This window comes from Meleagris gallopavo, chromosome 1 (assembly GCF_000146605.3).
Source record: "Meleagris gallopavo isolate NT-WF06-2002-E0010 breed Aviagen turkey brand Nicholas breeding stock chromosome 1, Turkey_5.1, whole genome shotgun sequence".
Classification (NCBI taxonomy): Eukaryota; Metazoa; Chordata; class Aves; order Galliformes; family Phasianidae; genus Meleagris; species Meleagris gallopavo.
This window is the reverse complement of record NC_015011.2, coordinates 70,408,903-70,429,290: the sequence shown is the minus strand read 5'-3', so window position 1 is coordinate 70,429,290 and position 20,388 is coordinate 70,408,903. Positions and strand designations below refer to the sequence as shown.

The 20,388-nt window shown below is 38.6% G+C and overlaps 1 protein-coding gene across 1 annotated transcript; it reads right to left on the bottom strand.

Annotated features, from left to right (window-relative positions):
• Window positions 1–14,237, bottom strand: LOC104912590 (fibulin-1-like). Its single transcript, XM_010716496.3, has 5 exons — window positions 14,077–14,237; window positions 6,375–6,546; window positions 4,177–4,236; window positions 1,449–1,550; window positions 1–321 (listed from the first exon to the last, which is right to left on the bottom strand). Exons 1-5 carry the CDS (start codon window positions 14,209–14,211, stop codon window positions 140–142), a joined length of 651 nt encoding a protein of 216 aa, XP_010714798.1. The 5' UTR covers window positions 14,212–14,237; the 3' UTR covers window positions 1–139.
• Between the last annotated feature and the right edge of the window lie 6,151 nt (window positions 14,238–20,388).

Below are 20,388 nucleotides of genomic sequence, written 5' to 3'. Positions count from 1 at the left end.
TTTTTCAAGTTTTACATCCTTAAGAATATTTTGTTTAAGAACTGAATCCCTCTGTAACAAATTTAAACTTCCTGAGGACAAAGGCTGCATCTACCTTAGCATTTTGAAACTGAAACACCTGGTTACTCTTTATTTCTTTTTACACAAGTCTGGAAGATATCAGTTTCTCTGCCCAGGACATACCTTTGCAACGACTGTCATCAGTTAGCTCATAACCAGTTCCACAGCTCGTGTCCCGCTGACAACGAAAAGATCCTAATGTATTAACACAAGTTTGTCCAATCCCACAGCTGTGTGTCCCAGTGATACACTCGTTAATATCTAGAATATGCAAAATGAGAGACAAGCAAACAAAAAAATGAGAGTAAATTAAAAAAAAAAACAAAAGAAATCCCTATGAAAAGATCAGGCCAAAGGTTAGTAGTTATACCTTCAAGCAGTCGTTATTTTGAGCATAAGGATGCAAAGAATTGTGTGGATTTGGCCTCAAACTCAAGCTCACGTGGCTGCTCATCTGTGTTCTCAGAGTGTTAGTCGATAAAGACATTTTGACCCCACTGTTAACAGGACCAACAGCTGCTGGCTCACTGTATTTAAGAATGGAAAGAAGTTGTGCTAAATGAGAGCAAAGGACCAGCAACTATCTGGATGTGTCCAGTTGCAGACAACTAGAGTGACTTCATGAATGAAGCAAACTTTCAGAAACATTGACTTTGTTCTGGATCCCACCCACACATTGCCTAGGGACCGCTCAACCCACAGACTGCAACTATCCACTTCCTACTTTCTAGATACTGAAAAACATTTATTTTGGGATTTTTTTCATTTTCCCTTTGAATCTATGAGAGTATTTGGCACCCATGTGTGTCAAATGTAAAAATTCTTCCTTTTTATATTTCACACTAGGCTAGTGTTAATCTGACCAATCGTCAGTACCTAATTTATAATCTGAATTTTGTATCAGATCTACTTACTCAGATTCCATCTTCAGTCAATGAGAGAAAAAGGCACTCCTGATGCGTAACACCCTTTATTATTGAATAGCTCAAGTATTCCCCTCTGATTAATAGTATCAACAACTTTCAAACTTTCTGTCAGCAAGCTGAACAATTCTACTCTATTTCGTCTGTCTTATCATTTACTATATACTACAGTAAAAAAAAACAGGTTTTTGTTACTCACAATAAAAAGCTCAAGATCTCCTGGGTCTTTTCTATTCTAAATCCTCCACTTGCTCTATTGATCTAACATTTCACCTTCAAACTATTTCCAACATTCTATTTAAACAAACTTCTTTAAGATCTCACATCCTTCCCCACCTGGGATAAGTATATGTAAGAATATTCTGATGTCTTCTGACTGGATGTTTTTTTTTCTTTAAATCTATTCTTGCTCTTTTAAAATAAATTCGTTGATAATCATCAAGGAAATGTTTTCAGTTCTTTTACCTTCACAGTTGACACCATCTGGTTGAAGCTGATATCCAACAAAGCACGAGCAGACATAACTGGATCCCGTGTCTCTGCACTGCTGAGAGCAGGGACCACCACCTAATTAGATTTTAAGAAGTCTTATAAAATTAGGAGGCTCTTTACAGGAAGTGAAACAAACCATTTGTTTACAGGTTGCTTACTGATTTATTTTAAAAGTAACTAAACATACACATATATAAAAGAAGGAAAGGGCTAACCACTGGAAGAAGTTTTTGAAATTACTGATTCTTTTTATCACTAAAGAATATAAGGAGGAAGTAAATTAAACAGTTGCCCAAAACTCATCATTTTTAGAACCTGAAGTAAAAATGCTGGGAGCTCAGATGCCTCCTAAAACTTTGGGCTTTATATGATTGCTACTGTACAATAGGGATGACAAGATGCACCACCAAAAATTAATGAATCATTTTCACTATTACATGCATGAGGCTTTATTTTCAGCCTATCAATATTAGAATCATACTCCTGAGTTAGCTAAAATATGTGCTCTTTCCTATTCTGCAGGCAGGAAACATGAAAGAGAGAAGAGAGTATTGTAGGTGACAAAAGGTTTAGAGAACATAAAAGAATGAAGACTTCTTACTGAGATACTAAGGACTTAGTGAGATATGTACAGGAGTCGCAAAGGATGTGGAAGAGGGCTGCATTTGTTCTGGCAACAGAAAGAGAGGACACTACAAAATTTACACAAAATTTGCCTTATCATGAAGAAAACTTATTTTTTCTGTTCTTGTTCAGAAATAAATTAATCACAGAATTGTAGGAATTGGAAGGGGCCTATGGAGATCATTTAGTCCAATTTCCCTGCTAAAGTAGGTTCTCTACAGTAGGTTACACAGGAAAGCATCCAGGTTGGTTCTGAATATCTCCAGACAAGAAGAATCCACAACCGCTCTGGTTGGATGGCAGCATCCCAGATCTTGGCTCCTGGGAGGCAGCAGAACTCTTGAGACTCCCTTTCAGGCCAGCAGAAGGGAGATTCAGTGCCTTTTAACAGGGAGTTATCCACTACAAGCACATAGTGTTTCTTTTTATAATATCCATTGCAAGCTAGTATGGTTTCTTCTTGCAGGTCCTGGTCATTGGTATCTTGGTCATTGGTCATGAGTATAGATGTAAAAGCTTCATATCTGAAGCTGGAAGGAAGGGACTGAAGCAGAGACCTATTTTTATGAGTCACCGGGGACCAAGGTGCCTCTTCTTTTAATATTGTCAGGATAGAAAAAGGGTTACAATCTTCCAATTATTTGTTTTAACAATATTGATGATATTAGTACAAACTCTCAGTACAAATCTATCTTCTTCTGTTTTTCAAGAGAATGGTTGGATAGGCACTAAACAAAAAGTTTGAGATAAGCACAACCAATGTGGGCAAATGCAGCTATCATAACTAAAACTTTCAAGTGAATTAAGGAAAACAATTTTTAAAATTATCACAGTTTCTAATGAGAGGTATTAACAGAACCTAGGAAATTCGTTCTTCAGACTAAGCACTGGCAAAGGCAATGACATTACATGGAATAGTCTTGAGCAGAGATGGCCAGCAACTGCTTTTCGAACCTCTGCTAATAATGTGAGGTCCAGTTAAGCAAAGTAAAATCTATTGTTGAGGTGCTGGCATAATAGAATTTATTTCTTCGCATATCATGACAGTGCTCCAAAACAAACTGTTGGGAGTTCTACTTAAGACATTTAAGTTTTCCCCCTGGTGAAGCTTGGAAAATCACATGTAATTTTAGCTTGCCAAGTTTATCAAAAAATATACTGCAGACAGAAACTCTCATTTATAATTAGTCACAACAATACGTCTCTTGAAGACAGCTGATTAACTGACAAATGCAACAACAGATTACATCAAGAAATAATGCTAGGAAAATATGTAACACATTTTTTATGTCATCTCTTGTACATCACTGGCAGCTAGAGACAAGAGTTAGCACTTGTGTTGGCTTTGACTAGCTAATGACCTAATACACATATCCAACCTCTCTAGAATTTAATAGCAATCCAACATGCAGCACAGTAAATCATCTCTCAACTGGAATTGAAGTCCATTAAGTTGATTTTAACCTAAATACATTACTTAGTTCTTAAATGCTTGTAGAACATAATACATCACTGCTGTTTTAAGTTTATAGACATATAAATCACATGTGACAAGCAGTAAATCAGAATACTTAGCAGAACAACACCCCAACAACACATTCTTCCCACGAGACAGAACTGTTCAATTAATGAGGACACTAGACACTTCCTTTTTTTCAGGAGATGCATCTCAAAAGGAAACAAGTCCCATTTTATATCCAATCACTCTGATCATCCCAAGAGAAGAACCCTCATATTTAATATAGCATCCATATAGTCTGAAGAATCCAGAATACTCCATGTATTCAATAAGTAACACAATAGAGGTATTATCAACTAGAAGTGAAAGTTGAATGTATTGTCCAAGCTTCAGCTGGGTAAGATTTAACTTCATCATGATAGACAATGTCTTCCTTTAAGAACAACTGAGGCATCCCATAATGATCTACTATTTCTTTAAAAGGATTCTGATTCTGTTATTTTTACTCAAAACTAGCTTAGGCAAAAAGTATTGACTAATCTCTAGATCTAAGTCTGCTAAACTTTATTGGAGGCAATCACAAAAGACCTGGCTAACAGGACTAGTCATGTGACTTACCTCTGCAGCCATCATGCAGATAAGGATCTTCCTGGTCTAGTTCCTCCTTTGAAATTTCAACTAAAAAGAGGAGAGAGAAGCAATAGAAGAGAAAACACTTTTCTTCTAACAGTAAAAAGCTGCCTGCTTGGGATGGGGTTCAGAACAGAGCTTTGGGATACAGCAGGACAAAATTAAAAAGCATTATTTACATATTTTACAGCTATTTTATACTTAAATTTGACATTCAAATGCATATGCCCATGGGGCAATTTCCATCTGACCATTTCAGTATGAAAGTCACGCTATGATCATAGCTTATATATGGGCTGAGATTCTCAAATGCAGGTTCTTACCATTAGGCTTTTAACCAGAGCTTAACCTGATTTCATAAAACATGTTGTTGAGGCATGCTTGGTTTCCACTGACTACACATTAGCTTGGGGTACTTACAGTTTTAATGAAAATCAGATTAACCTCAGTTATTTATTTAGACTCCATTCCAAGAAAACTCCACACCCAACCTATGGGAACCTAATTATAGCATTCTTTCAAATATACCTTATGATCAGCAATATGTTTGCTTCATACATGTGTTCTGAGCATTATTTCCCCCTACATGAAAGGCATAAAAGGGCTGGATACATCCACTTTCTGAATCCCCTTCCTTGGCCAAAGAATTAGTTTAATGGACTTCCCCAATCCCCACTAATTTGAACACTTTGGGAATGGTAGGCTGGTAGTGATGTGTGTAAAAACACAGTCTCAAAATACTCTGGTTATTGAATAGGAAGCTTAGTCACATTTCAATACTTGTCCACATATCTTTCAACCCATGGTCACTTACAAGAAAATACTACATCATGGATGTGGGAGCAAGTTTGTGTGCACAAGGTTGAGTTGGTACACAGACTCCTCAAGACATAAGCTATTGTAAATAGTTTGCTCAAGTCTGGTCTGACTTGATAGAGTACTTTTGGGACATAGTACCAGAGATTTCTCTTTAGGTGACCAAGAAGGTATCATACATGGAGTCACTCTGTCTTACCCTGTGCAGCATAACCCCCGTGTGCCTTGCTATTGCACAATACAATCACAAGTTGCTGTATTACAAAACGAAAGAAAGGTGTCGATTCTTGTTGTTTGCTCTGCCTTTCTTTGACATAGATTCTTTGACTTACAGGATACCTGACATATGTTCAACCACATGGCTTAGTGATGAGAATTTTGTCCTGCCCCGCTTGCTGTTATCTTCACATTAAGGGTCTTTGTAAGTGCCAATTGCCCATGGAATTAAGTGGGGAAATACTGCACGTTGTGTTTTGCAATTCTGCATTTTCAGGTACTGATACATTTCTCCTGCTATGCAAATAATTTGAGTCTGCAAATTCTTAGTATAGAGTAAGCTAGGTACAAGGTATCTACCCTGCAGTTACATACCCTTCAGCCAGAACAAATGGACAAGGGCAATTTCCCTGCTATGCGAGCAGTACACAAAGAAATTGGCAGGCTATTTCTAAAAGTTACTTGATAAGGATGTACACTGACATAAGCAAAATTTCAAAGATCTGAAACAAGTCTGATAACACTGGCTCAGGCACACTAGTGCAAGTTGTTGTGGTGGGGTTTGAGTTTAAGTAGTCCATTTCTATAATTTGCTACTGATGATCTACAAGCTAGAGCACATATTGTCAGTGCTCAGCTGTCCATGAAGGGGATAACATTCTACAGCATGACTTTCCTGCAGTTTCAGTTAAGTCTGTTGAGTGAAAGATGAAAAAAAGACAAAAATAGGTCTGTAAGGATCAGTATGTCCATGCTGATTCTCTTCAGATCTGTGGACTAGATATGGAGAGGTGTATCAAGAACTGTTGCTTCTAGATCTCCTCCTCCTCTCACAACATCAAATAAATGCAGACACAATGTTGTCTAGAAATGATCAGTCCTCCCAGCATTTCAAATCTATGGGCACATGTCTCACACAAAAAGCAACATTTGAATTCCATATAGTTGGCAATTGTTTAGCTTCTTGGAATATACATTTCAGCCATCACTAGACGATGGCTGAAAAAATGAGCTCCAATATACATGCATCATTAAATTGTTAAAGGAGATCTCAAATTAGAGGAATTGCAGCAGAAATTATTTCAAATACAAATGCTTTTTCTATCCCATATCATTTTCTGTCTCAGTCTTTTATAATTTGCAATATAAAATACCTTGTTCCTTTTTAGGAGCATCATCACTGATGGACACATCTGTGCCTTCTTGACCCTTCACACAACAAGCTCTGAAGACAATTCCACACTGGTATCCTATCTTCAGGTTGGGTTCACAGCTCTGGCCTTGAACTTGGGCAGTCCTTCCCAGTAGACAACAGTAACAACATTTCTGTTTTAAAAATACAAGAGAGTCACATCTTAGCCCCAAACAAATCACTGGAAGTTTTCTCAGTAGTATAAATAGTGTTATCTCACCTTGGCAAACTGATCAAAATTTTTCTGCAAATTCTTCAACAACTTCTGCTATACTTAACCTCAGATATATTAATCAGTAATTGAATTCAGTGAGCTCTGGATCTGCTTATATAGATCCAAACTTAGTACTTGGATCTAGACCTCATAAATGATGTGTATATGTGAATGTTTTACACAAATACACCAGTATGGTGTTGTGGAGGACCAGAACTATCCACCCATGTATATGGAATTACATGGTTCTCTGCCTGCACACCTCAGTTGCAAACACCAGTGAACAGCTGGAACTCTTAACATCTCTGTGTCTCTTTTGTGTCCAGTTCCTTAAATCGGGGCACAATCAATAAGGTGCATCCTTTTCAAAACTAATGACAAACAAGCAAGCAAGCATGATTCATCCAAAGCTAGAGTTAACTGGTCAGAAAAAGAAGCTACTCTGCTCTGAAGAACAAACCACATTTTTAAGTATTATTTAAGAGCATCTTAGTACTGACATGACTTCTAGCAATTAAACATATCCACATCTTCCAGACTTGCTGAACTACAGCCCAGGAATACACCACAGAAGTGAACGCAGGGGAAGTTACTCTTGTGTATATTTATTTCAATTTTTTTATTGAGGGGACACTGCTAACTCATTTGCTGTACTTTCTTGCCGTTAAAAAGTGCCAAAAATATTTGGTTCTTTGGAATTGTTATCTGCTAACTGCTACTGTCATGTGAAAAGCAGATGTAAGCTCTTATTATTAACTTTATTATTCTTCCAGACTCTTTTTTCGCTTGAAGAAAGAAAACTAGCCTGCACCATTAAACAGAGTAGATGGAATAAACAAATAAACAGCAAAGCAGATTTTTGTAAATTTAAGCACCTCACTTACTGAAAAGAAGGTAAGCATTACATTACATTGCATTACTTTCACTACTTTGGACCTGCCTATATTCTGTTTTCCCATAGAGGGCATTGTATGTATGTTTCTCTCATTACATGGCAGTAAAATGCTCATTTAAAGCACAGGGTATCATGAAGGTAAAATAATTAAAAAAAAAATTTTTTTCCTTGTTTTTCTTTTTGTTATTTTTATTTTTTATTTATTTTTTTATTTTTTCAGTGACAGATGCTCTGGCTTCATAGCCAACACGTCTGGGATATTTTCATATTCTGGATTATGTTAGAAATAAAGACTTGATCTCTTTTTTCAAGAATTCCCACATTTCTGAATATTTATTTTGCCTAACTTGTCTAATACTTTCCTGAGGCATCCTTCTCAAAGTTTTAAACGTCTAAAATTTTGGTGGATTTCCAATTTTTGCAAACACTTTTTAAAATACAGAAATTAAAACTGAGCTGAAGATTGCTTGGATTAAGATCATGTATTTTTGACAACCAAATGTTAAATTACAGCTGACAATTTGCCAAACTATCCTATTACATCCTTCTGGATATTCTCAATGGCTTCTACTGTTAGGTGCATGAAGTAACTCACATCTAATTATTTGTCTTGTCACAGAACGCTCAAAATGGGAAGAGTTTCTCTGGATGTTTTTGTAGGGAGTGATCATTCATTCCTGCTGTTCTTGAAGTGCTGAATAACTTTATGTTCTTTATCTCCTTCAGGCTGAGACAGCATTTACTTAAAAAGTCTCTGTCTCCAGCTAATGTGAATCTTCACCTGTAGAGCCTGCTATGTCTTGCAATGTCTGTGAGAAATGGAATCCTCATTTAAAATAATTGCATGCACTGAAACATTTGTTCAAGCCTATATTTATTTTAACTGAGCACTATCCATCTTGATTTAAAATCTTGATAATAATAATAATTTAGGTTCATGCACCACGGCAAAATTATCTAGACATGAGAAGAGTCAAACATTTTCTTAACTGATGTTTAATGTAGGTGGCTTTTAATGTTGACTCAAGAATATTTTGTACTGGAAGTTCAAAAGCCTAAGATTCCTTGTTCAGCTACAGAAGTAAGATGATGGATGGCCTCATACTCAGAGCACAATCAGAACCCTGTATACTTTCATAATCCTCTACACATATCATCTGCGAACTCAAAAAGTCACTTAATTCTCCTTTTTTCTTTCAGTTCTTCCATCGTGGAATGGTAAGATAGCAGCAATAAAGCTTGTTTAATTGATATTAATTGAGCATTCTGTTATGCCAAGACACAAGGCATTATGTCATTATAACACACATTATGTCATTATAGCACTACCCTGATAAAATTAATTTCAATATTTTCTTTTTCACACTAATTTTTTCCAGGTTTGTTAATTTATTTTGATAGCCTTTAATCCTTTAGACTGAAATGCAGTCTAGAGTCAGTATTAGTTCTGTTCTTAATGTATTTGCAGTTTTTTTCCAAAGGCTGCCAGCTGTCTACAGACAGACCATTTACTAATCTGCTAGAACCACTGTATGCCATATTTTCTCTGCCTCTTAAGTTTTTGCATTTTAAGTGATCCTAATTATTGTGCCAAACATTTTTGCTTTGTCTCTCACCTGCAAAAGTTCATGCAGCATCAAAGACATGACTTGATTTTCATGCTAGGATTGGATTCAGATGACCTCCAGGGCCCCTTTCAACCTTATCCTTTCTGTGATTGAAAGCTGTGTCCCACCTTTATTCCTATGATCCCTCCACTGCTCTCATATTTTGCTCTCTCACCGAAAGAAACAAGTACATGCCGCAATGACAGTTGTTTTAGAAATAAGCATTTACTGTACTGTCCTGATAGCTGGTGTTGACTGCATTAAGTGAAAAATCACCAGTGCTTAAGAACATGAAAATGAAGTTGCATATATATTTCAGTCCAGCAACAGTTACTTACAAAAAGTCTGAAGTTTTATTTTCATTTGATTAGAAATCATCTGAAATTTCTGTCGCTGATAAGCTTTCTTGATTAGTTACATTTGATAGTAATTCTTTATTATTTATGTCATTGTTTAAGGTACCAAAACTTGAAGAGTAAACTGTATACTAACACTTTTTTTATGTCTGTCCACAAGAGGTCTCTCACTTGCTGAAATCTGGACTAATCTGTAGATGGCTATGAAAAATTGTCAGAAAAAATACATGCAATTCAGTGGAATTTTGCATAATTTTTGAAGAGATGAACAGAAATTAAAACTATGTTCAGCAGGCCAAAGTAATGAAAATGCTAAGCTCAACTCATATATGCAAACAAAATATTTTTGACAAAATTTGAGAAAAATGTACCTTGATCTTTGGAAAAAGAAAACACCTATGATTTGGATAAGATATCCAAGCATCTTAGAGAACGTGAAATGTCTACAAATTTCTCCCCTTTCAATGAGCTGCACACATTTCTAAATCTTCTCTATCAGCATTAAAACCTGCATTTGTTTACAATCTTTTGAGGAATATTTTAAAGATTTATTACTAATTTTGCATTCATTTTTTTAAGGCAAGAGAAATTGTAATTCCAAAAACCTGAAGAAGCAGAATTATGTCCATTATTATCTATGTCTACAGCCAAAGTATAAAAATTGAGGGAAATGTTTTCACAACATGGTCTTTTTATCTTCTTTCCAGTGGCAAGTTTTTGATTCAAAACAAAACTAGCTGCCTCATTTGATCCAGTAATCCTAACAGTAATTAGTGATCCTGGCAGTGTTCAAGAGGCATCTGGATGAGGAACTACAAGATATGGTTTAGTAGCTTGTGGTAGCAGTGATAATGAGAAGATGGTTGGACTAGATGATCTTATAGGTTGTTTCCAACCTTGTGATTCTATGATTCTAATAAATGAAATACCAAACCACTCTTTCTGTTTTCTTGAAGGAGACAAAAGATCCAAAAGATTACCTGTGCTATTTAAACTAAACTAAAATGGACCATCCTAGGCAAAATGAGATCCAAGTCCATGTGAGATAAGCTTGATGTGAATGTCAGTTTACCAAAGCAGAGTATAATCACCAAAAATACTGAATTAACCCAGACAATCAGGTGCAAAATAATATCAGCAAAAAAATGACCATCCTGGATTAAGGAGATTATTTACAATATTAGTATTACAGCTAGACATGTGCATGTTGATATTTGTATTAGGGAACAGAAAACAGAATGTGGGTCACAAATGTTAAATATCACTGATAATGTTTATACAACCAAATTAAACAGGGACAGAATGTGGGCTCAGATATTAGCCCACAACTTCTCTACCATTTAAGTATTAGCAAGCTCTAGTGACTACTGACATTCTTTTGGACAGCCCTGAAGCATATTTTTAAGTTACCAAAGGTCAGAAAATGTTCACAACTGCCTGAGTTATTTATTCCCAGGGCTAAAGATCAAGGCTCAGCTCATTTTAGTCCGTTTTATTTAATAATACAGCTGTCAACATAAAAACCTGACATCTTTAAAGAAGCCTGTACTTCTTAAAAAAAAATCACTAACACTTCTTCCTCATGCTGACAAGCCAACATATGGAAACCCCAATCAATAGATAGGAAAGTGATTTTCCTTGAACAGTTGTATTCTGTTTTAGAGTTGTGCTTTGTCATGTGTTTACAATTGTACTGCCATTATAAACATATCTCTAACAGCAAGCACTTGAATCAGCAGAGTACTTGCCATCCCAGTCCTTGTTCATTCATTCCTTGTCTCCCAGTGTGATGAAATAGAGGGCTAAATATTTTTTCCATATTCCAAATATTTTCCATATTGTCCATATTCATATGGACAAGCTTCTTAATGCTACAAGAATCTCAATGTACCTGTCCTTGACAGAGCAGAGTGTATCCTGCCCATGGTCAATGAGTGAGAGATGTCCCCTCTGTGGTTCTGTTATCTCATGAATAAGAAATCGTGATGTATGTGCAAAGTCTGTGGCAAGCCAATGCCAGACTCAACAGAATCTGTTATGGTTCACAGCTAGAATGTGATTTACTTCACAGCCGCACCATCAGTGGGGTCTTACTGCCAGGAACATGGTCCATTCAGTCCATCCAGAGAGCAATGCAATTTTTGAGTTAGACATCTTCTGCCATCCTCTATATAATAGATGGGTTTTGTTTAAACTGAATTATCAGCCAGTGTGGATTCATGAAAGGCCTCCTTGACCAACCGGATCTTCTGTGATAGAGTGACCCACCTAGTGGATGAGGGAAAGGCTGTCAATGTAGTCTACCTAGACTTCAGCAAAGCCTTTGACGGTGTTTTCCACAGTATTCTCCTGGAGAAGCTGGCAGCCCGTAGCTTGGTACGCTCTTTGCTGGGTAAGGAACTGGCAAGAAGGCTGGGCCTAGAGAGTGGTGGTGAAGGGAGTTAAATGCAACTGGGGAGCTGGTGTCTCACCTGGGTCGGTACTGAGGCCAGTCCTATTTAATATCTTTACTGATGAACTGGACAGGAGGATTGACTGCACCCTCAGTAAGTTTACAGATGACACCAAAGGAAGGCCCTTCAGAGGGATCTGGATAGGCTGCACTGCTGGGCTGAGGCAAGTGGGATGAAGGTCAACAAGTCCAAGTGCCAGGTCCTGCACTTGAGCCACAAAAACCCCAGGAAACACTACAGGCTTTGGGCAGAGTGGCTGGAAGACTGTGTGGAAGAAATAGACTTTGGGGGTATTGGTTGATGCTCAGCTGAACATGAGCCAGCAGTGTGCCTAGGTAGCCAAGAAGGCCAGCGGCATCCTGGCTTGTATCAGAAATAGTGTTGCCAGCAGCAGCAAGGAAGTGATTGTCCTCCTGTACTCAGCACTGGTGAGGATGCATTGTGAGAACTGTGTTCATTTTCAGGCCCTTCTGAGCAGAGAAGGGCAACAAAGCTGGTGAGGGGTCTGGAGCATAAGTCCGATGAGGAGTAGCTCAGGGAACTGGGATTGTTTAGGCTGGAGAAGAGGAGGCTCAAGGGAGACCTTATACCTCTCTACAGCTACATAACAGGAAGTTGTGGTGAGGTGGGGGTCAGTCTCTTCTTCCTCATAAGTAGCAACAGGACAAGAGGGAACGGCCTCAAGTAGCATCAGGGGTGGTTCAGTTTGGGTATTAGGAAAAACTTCTTCTCACAAAGAGTGGTCACAGAATCACACAGAATCACACAGAATCACAGAATTGTAGGGGTTGGAAGGGACCTCTAGAGATCATCGAGACCAACCCCCCTGCCAAAGCAGGTTCCCTACACCAGGTCGCACAGGTAGGCGTCCAGGCGAGACTTGAATATCTCCAGAGAAGGAGACTCCACAACCTCCCTGGGCAGCCTGTTCCAGTGCTCCGTCACCCTCACCGTGAAGAAGTTCTTACGCACATTCGTGCGAAACTTCCTATGCTGCAGCTTATGTCCGTTTCCCCTCGTCCTGTCTCCACGTACCACTGAAAAGAGACTGGCCTCACCACTATGGCCGCCACACCTCAGATATTTATAAACCTGGATCAGGTCCCCTCTCAGTCTTCTTTTCTCAAGGCTAAACAGACCCAGGTCACTTAGCCTTTCTTCATAGGGGAGATGCTCCAGGCCCTTCACCATCTTTGTGGCTTTGTCAGGCACTGGAATGGGCTGCCCAGGGAAGTAGTTGAGTCACCGTCCCTGGAGGTGTTCATGAAATGTTTAGATGTTGCACTAAGGGACATGGTTTAGTGAGTGGTGGGAAGACAATTGGACTAGATGATCTTGGAGGTCTTTTCCAATCTCATTGATTCAATGATTCTATGATACCAAAACATTCAGCATTTTTGAGTAGTGTGAAGTAGTAAAATCACTCTCATATCTTCACCATCACTGAACAAAATCTATAATAGGATCAGACTGTCTGCGACTGGGTCATGGTCAAGATCAAGGTCTCAGACTTATTGGTAGAACTTTATTCCAAATACATTCTGCAGAATGGTAAGACTATGATTTAAAAAAAAAAAACAGGCAGTAATAAAGGTGGAGGATAGAACACATAAAGATGCCGCTGATGGGCATTTTTATTCTAGTATCAAATATTGTTATTACAAGCTTACAGATGTCTCAAATTGTAAATCAAAGTCAGCTAACTAAAGATATGTACACTATTGGAATTATAAAGTGCACTGTGAGGATTTATTTCAGTCCTACCCCTAGGACCACCATCTTAGGCAATGAAACTAATGAAAGCTGAAGCTGAGTCTGAGTTTCATACCCATCCCTTCCTACACTGTGTTGATGCAAAAGTAGCTTCCTATCCAATTATCCATTTGAGATTTTCCACCCTTTCGTATTTACCATCTGTCTTCGCTAAAATATAATTAAGTAGACTGCTTCGCCCAAAGAGGGACTGTTCTCTCAAAGAAACACAAAGCTCACTGTCTTAACTGAGACAAGAGGCGTAGGTGGGGAAGAACTGTTTACGTGCATCAGGACTGAGTACAGTGACCTGTGGGATCAACCTTAATACTAATCTAGTTAATACAATTTCTGAACAGATGAACAGGAGTAGCTCTGATATCTCACCTTAAAGTATTCAGCTTCACAGGTGGAATTTTCACCAATGTGTGAGTCACACTCCTCACGCACGCTGGCAAATTCAATCCCATCTGAACAGTAGTGCTCCTCCAGCTTGCTGCGACAACACTGCACCTGAGTCATGCTGACAAAAGCATGGAAGCAACAGGAGAAGAATGTGACATGTAAGTTAAGAACAGATATGCAGCTGGGTTTGACAATTAGCACTTGTACTAATCACATGGAAAGAGGTTCCTATGGACATTAATGAAATTTCACAGAGTGAAAATATTCTTTAGGCATAGGCAGAACGTCTAGATGACTTGTTTAATAGTTAAGGTAATATGTATAATACAATTAAACTCTCTGTCTACCTTGCAGTTTCTTACAACTGTTTTTGAAGTAAATGCATAACTTCAACTACATTTGCCACAGTACTCTAGGACACTGCAATCTGGTAAGCATTATCACAGCTGGAGACTAAACAGAGAATGATAAGAATCCAGTCAGCACCTCCTACTAATGGAAAAGGGAAGTCAGGCTCTGGACGCTAAGAACCCGCAATCCTATAGCCAATCGACACCGGCATTTGCTGACCATTGCTCAAACAAGTCCAACATACTGAAGGAGGCTCAAAGAGTCATGCTGTGGGAGAATGAAAATATGGCATGGACTCAAGATACTGAGGACAGTGAGAAACAGAGTGTACTGCAATAAAGAGGAGAAGAAAGGCAATGAAGAAGGAAACTCAGTTTTGGTAGTTCTGCTGCTCATAAAATCATTTCCTCTCCATTTCATTGAATGAACTGAAAAAATGTCTCCTCCTTCCTGTAGAAAAATACTGAGCAAGCAGGCTTTAAATTCTACTACATCTGTCATCCACTCAAGGAGACAGGCCCCCTGTCATCACTCCTCTAACGTGCAGCTCTGTTCTATGGGCTAGCACTGTCAGTAGAGCTTGAGGCTTAATGCCCTCCCACCACTAATTCCTGTAACACTGTAACAAACAGCAGAGAACAGGACAAGGGAAAAAAAAAAAAAAAGAGAAACAGACTACACACAAAATATAAACACAAGATATAAACATACTCATCAGTTTTCTGATAGTGCCATTCACTGTGAATAAAGTTGCAGGCGTTTCTAAGGGGAAAGGAAACTTTCCCAAAGTAATCCAAGCTGCTAAATTAATTCTATTCCTGGTCCAACAGAAGCACATAAAAGGCATGCCCAGATATATTAAAGTTCTATAAAAAATATACAGCATGGGAAGCTCTGCATATGTTACAGATTGATGGCATTGAATACATTAATATGAGGCTTAGGCTGCTTTGCTGTGCATGCTGGTAAGGCAAGGATATCAAGCTACGTTCCTGGAGATTTCTAATTCTTATTTACTGGATTTTGTAATGGTCTGACAGTGCAGTTCTCACATGGACAAAAACAGCTATGGAATTTCAAGGCATAGGAACAAAAGGCAAACTTCATGAACAAATTATTCAAAAATAGACTCTAAAGTCATAGCTAGAAGTTATGCCCAGTACGGTAACTTTATTGGCAGAATATATGAAGTTTTTGATATTTGATTTAGTTCCAGTCTGGAAGACCATGCAGCTTTTTTGTTGCTGCGATTCCCTCTGAAGCAGAATTTCCAATCCCTGCCCAGCTCCGAGGTGGTCTGCCTGTCAGGGCTCTGCAGGCCTGTAAAACCTGAGCTTCAGGCCTAAGAGTGGGGGAGCTGAAACTTTACAGATCCTTTTAGTCCTGTTGAGGAGCTAGAGATGCTGGCCACAGACAAACAAACAAATAAATAATCAGCAGCAGTCTTTCAGTAGATCTGTTTCATTTCCAGTGTAGCATTTTTTTTCTCTTTTTCTTTTCTTTTTCAAATACATCTCTTTGAAATCCCTGACAAATTGGCAATTGCAACCAAAACAAAAAAGTTTCTCAAAATGTTTCCCACAGCTGTATTCGTAAGTCATGTGGCCCACCCCAACTGTAACAAGGAATTTCCAATTGAATGGAAATACTAGATTAAAATACCATTTGTTCATTCTCAGAACAACAACAATAAAATTACACTTCATTGCCCGAATCCTACAGTGAAGCTACATTGGTAACAAATACTGCTTGAGACTGTAAACATTTGCGTGGCTATAATAGAGGCACAAACCCTTGAAAGATGGCAGAGAAAAATGCTACAAAAATTGTACATTACTGGTCTTAACCTTGATTTGCTCCGTCCAGCTGACCAGCCTTTTTCCCTTGTTCACCGTCTCCCATGCTGGTGATCTTTATAGTCCCTTCCTATATGATCTTTAAGGTCCCTCCCAACCCAAGCCATTCTTCAGTGTCTACAGCATGTCACCAGAAGCAATTTAGACTCAAGACTTTTGAGATGAATATTCTTTCTCCTTACCTTTGCTAAGCTATGTATTCCCCTAGCTTAGACCCTACTATGATCCATACTCGCTTTCTACTTCACAGTAAAGGAACCAATTGTAATGGTTAGTAGGACATCCAGATTTGTCTCTCTGCAATAAAAAAAACAACTTATCCTGTTTACTATTTCTGAAAAAATAAATTAGGGAAGTACTTTCCTGGTTTTGTTTTTGGTTCTGGTTGTTTTCTTTTGTTTTGTTTTTAATTACTCCTACTGATTAAAAAAGCTACTTCTTCCTCATCTGCTTTGTTCTGATTTTCAGTTAAAACAGCATAAATAAACTTTACTGAATTAAATTCTTATAATATGCATTTACAATATGGCAGAAATCTTACTAGGATGGAAACCATTACATATGGGATATCTAGGACCATGTGGCATCATAACTAGTACTCACTCAGGATATTTCAGCTAATATCATGCATATTCTAGTCTCTGAAAGATGGATTTTATTTATGGATCACTAACAGATATTACTCAGATCTTTAAAAAATACTTATTCTCCGTTGCAGATATTCATTTAATGTTGGGGAATGGCTGCAGGAGCAGGGCGGACATGAGGCTGTGTACGAGCATAACTGGTGCGGCAGCACAGAGTGCATACCCATGAGAAAGCATTAGGAGTTAAGATGGGAGTCACAACATCCTTGGGGCAGCACGTAAACAGCAGGCCCACATCCGCAGCTGTGCTCTGTGGATATGTGGGGGGCTGATAAGTGGATGAGCTCAGCAGCAGTGTGTGAATGCTGGCTGAGCATTGGTTGAAGCTAGGCAGCCTACCTAACCGCCCACCTTGTGCTCCAATAATAAGTGAACACATGTGTATTGGAATCATATATAAACTCTGTGTGTGCAAAAATAAGGTGAAGCTTGATCACTCATATTGAGTACTGTCATGCTTCCCCTCTTGAGAACAATCTAATTAGGACACAATCCGCGGCAATTTAAAATTCAATTTATTCCATTATAAGATAATTAGATTATAAATGAAGTTAAGAAATTATGCTGATGCTGAAGGGATCAAGACCACATGTAGGTAAAGCATAAGCAGTAGAAGCAGAGATGGGTGGCCTAGGTAGAACATAGGAATGCTGTCTGGACATGCAGAGAGGGGATCAGGAAAGCCAAGGTGCAGGAGAAACAAAACCTGGCAAGGGATGTGAAAAATAACAAGAAGGTTTTCTGTAGAAACATTGATCAGAAGAGACAGACAAAGGAGAATGTACCCATTCTGATAAACAAGGAGCAAAAACTGGCTACAACAGACATGGAGAAGGCTGGCAGTCAGGCTTCCCACACCTCTCATTATCCTGAACCTTTAGATGGGGTTTGGGGGAGCAAGTCCAAAATTGCCTCATGAGACTAAATGCATACCAGTCTATGGGGCAGATGATATGCATCCCGGGGTCCTGAAGGAATTGGCGGATGTGGTTGCCAAGTCACTCTCCATCTTATTTAAAAAAATCATGGCTGTCAGGTGAAGTCTTTGGCGAGTGGAAAAAGGAAAACATCACTCTCATTTTCAAGAAAGGGAGAAAGAAAGACCAAGAGAACTATAGGCTAGTAAGCCTCACCTCTGTGCCTGAGAAGAAATGGAGTAGATCCTCCTGGAAGCAAAATTAAGGCACATACGTGATAAAAAAGTGATCTGAGACAGCCAGCATGGTGTTACAAGGGGAGATCATGCCAGACCAATCTGAAGGCCTTCTAGGATGAAGTGACAGCATCAGTGGACAAAGGAAGTGTACCTGATGACATCTGTGTGGACTTCTGCAAGGCCTTTGACATGGTCCCACACAAAATAAACTGTTCTCTAAATTGGAGAGATGTGGATTTGAAAGCTGGACTATTTGATGAATAAAGAATTGGTTGGGTGGTCATTACCAGAGGGCTGTTGTCAGTGGCTCTCTTTTCAGGTGGAGTCCAGTTACAAGTGGTATACCCCAGGAGTCCATCTTGGGACCGGTGCTCTTCAGCATCTTCATCAGTGACACAGACAGGGAGATTGAGTGTATCCTCAGCAAGTTTGCATATGACACCAAGATGTGTGGCACAGTTGACACAATAGAAGGAAGGAATGCCATTCAGAAGAGGAGAACTTTCCCAGGCAGGAGCCCTGACAAGAAGGATTTTTGGGTCTTGGTGGATAAAAAGCTGGACTTGAGCCTGCAGTGTGTTGGCTCAGAAAGCCAACCGTATCCTGGGTTGCATCAAAAGAGGGCTGGCCAGCAGGGACAGGCTGGTGATTGTCCCCTTCTACTCTGCCTCCTGAGGCCTGACCTGGACTGAGTACTGCATCTAGGTTTTGGGCCCTCAGCAAAAGAAAAATGCAGAACTGTTGGAGCTGGTCCAGAGGAAGGCCAAGAAGATGACCAGAGGGCAGAAGCACCTCTTCTGCGAAGACAGGTTGAGAGAGCTGAGATGGTTCAGCTTGGAAAAGAGAAGACTCAGGAGAGAAAGCTCCAGTACTTGAGGGAAGCTTAAAAGCTGGAGGGAGACTGACTTTTTACACAGTCTTATAGTGACAGGATAAGGAAGAATGATTTTAAATTAGAAGAGGCAAGATTTTAGATTAGATTATATACAGATTAGATGATATAAACCAGTGTAGATTTCCTAATTACTTATTTTTCTATTTCTTTCCATAGAACTATTGTAACAATTTTGCATTGAAAACAAATTTACTTATTGTCACCCTCACTTAAGCAACAAAATCTGTTCATTAGCCTCTCCATCTCTCCTGCCTGTTAGCCTTCAGAATATGTAGGTGCTAGACATGCATCTATATAGCTTGCATAATGAAAGGCCTTTGAAAAAATAATTTAAAAGTAAACCAAACTGATATAAAAGGGAATGATCCCACTCTAGAATTATTTTGCAAATACAAGCTGAATCTTCCACCTTTCATCCTTTCAGCTAAAAGTTTAACATGCTATACAAGCAAGAGCAAGATCTGATATTATGAATGATACACGGCAGGTGTTAGTAAAGAGTTCCACAACAATTAAAAATACATGTATTTGATCATATGTTGCAGGTTAGCAAGGGACTGATAAGTTGTTGATTTAACAAGCCTCAAAATTAATCAGCTGTAATCCGTATCTAAATTTTGTAATTTACTTAATAAAAGTTTTCTTGAAGAAAAGAAGTAAAGTTATACTTGGTGCTGTAGATTAATTAGAGAAATGATACTGATAACTCCGTATTTTTCACAGATATGCAGAGAAAGGACTGATTCTGCCTTTATTCATGTGATGAATTAAGCAAATCATCCTACATGAGTGGCAATAAAACTCTGACAGCATAACATTGGTCTTCTATCCATCTGATTGCAAAGCAAAAAATGACTGAGGCACACTTAGAAAGCTAAAGAGAAGAGATGACAAATTTCTCAAGAAGTAAACAGCTTTCTCAGACACAAAACTGTCACAATTTTGATGTCTGAAGTCTCAGGCTCTTCCAGGATTTCAATGGCATAAATCAACAACCATCTACCAGCACTTAAACATCTGGTTTCTATCACTCCGAACAGTCATGTCTTATTACTTCCTTGTGTTCCTATTTGGGTTTGAATTCAAGTGCTGCTGCTGGTCTCTGTTTGGGAACATGGATCACCTTTTTGCTCTGTTTGTGCACAGCAAATAGCAGCGTGTTGTGTATCTTTTTTTTTTATGCATTCTTGCAAAACTGATTGTGAATAATGTTATTCCAAAGGTAATTCCAAAAAACTTTACGCAATGCTAAAAGCAAGCAATTGTCAAATGAAGATATGCTGTTTCTGGCACAGGAATTATGTTCATTTGCTAAAAGTTCTGAGCAGGGGAAACTCTACATTTTGAAAGGAAGATTTATTGGTCAGATTGAGTTTCCAAAAAAAAAAA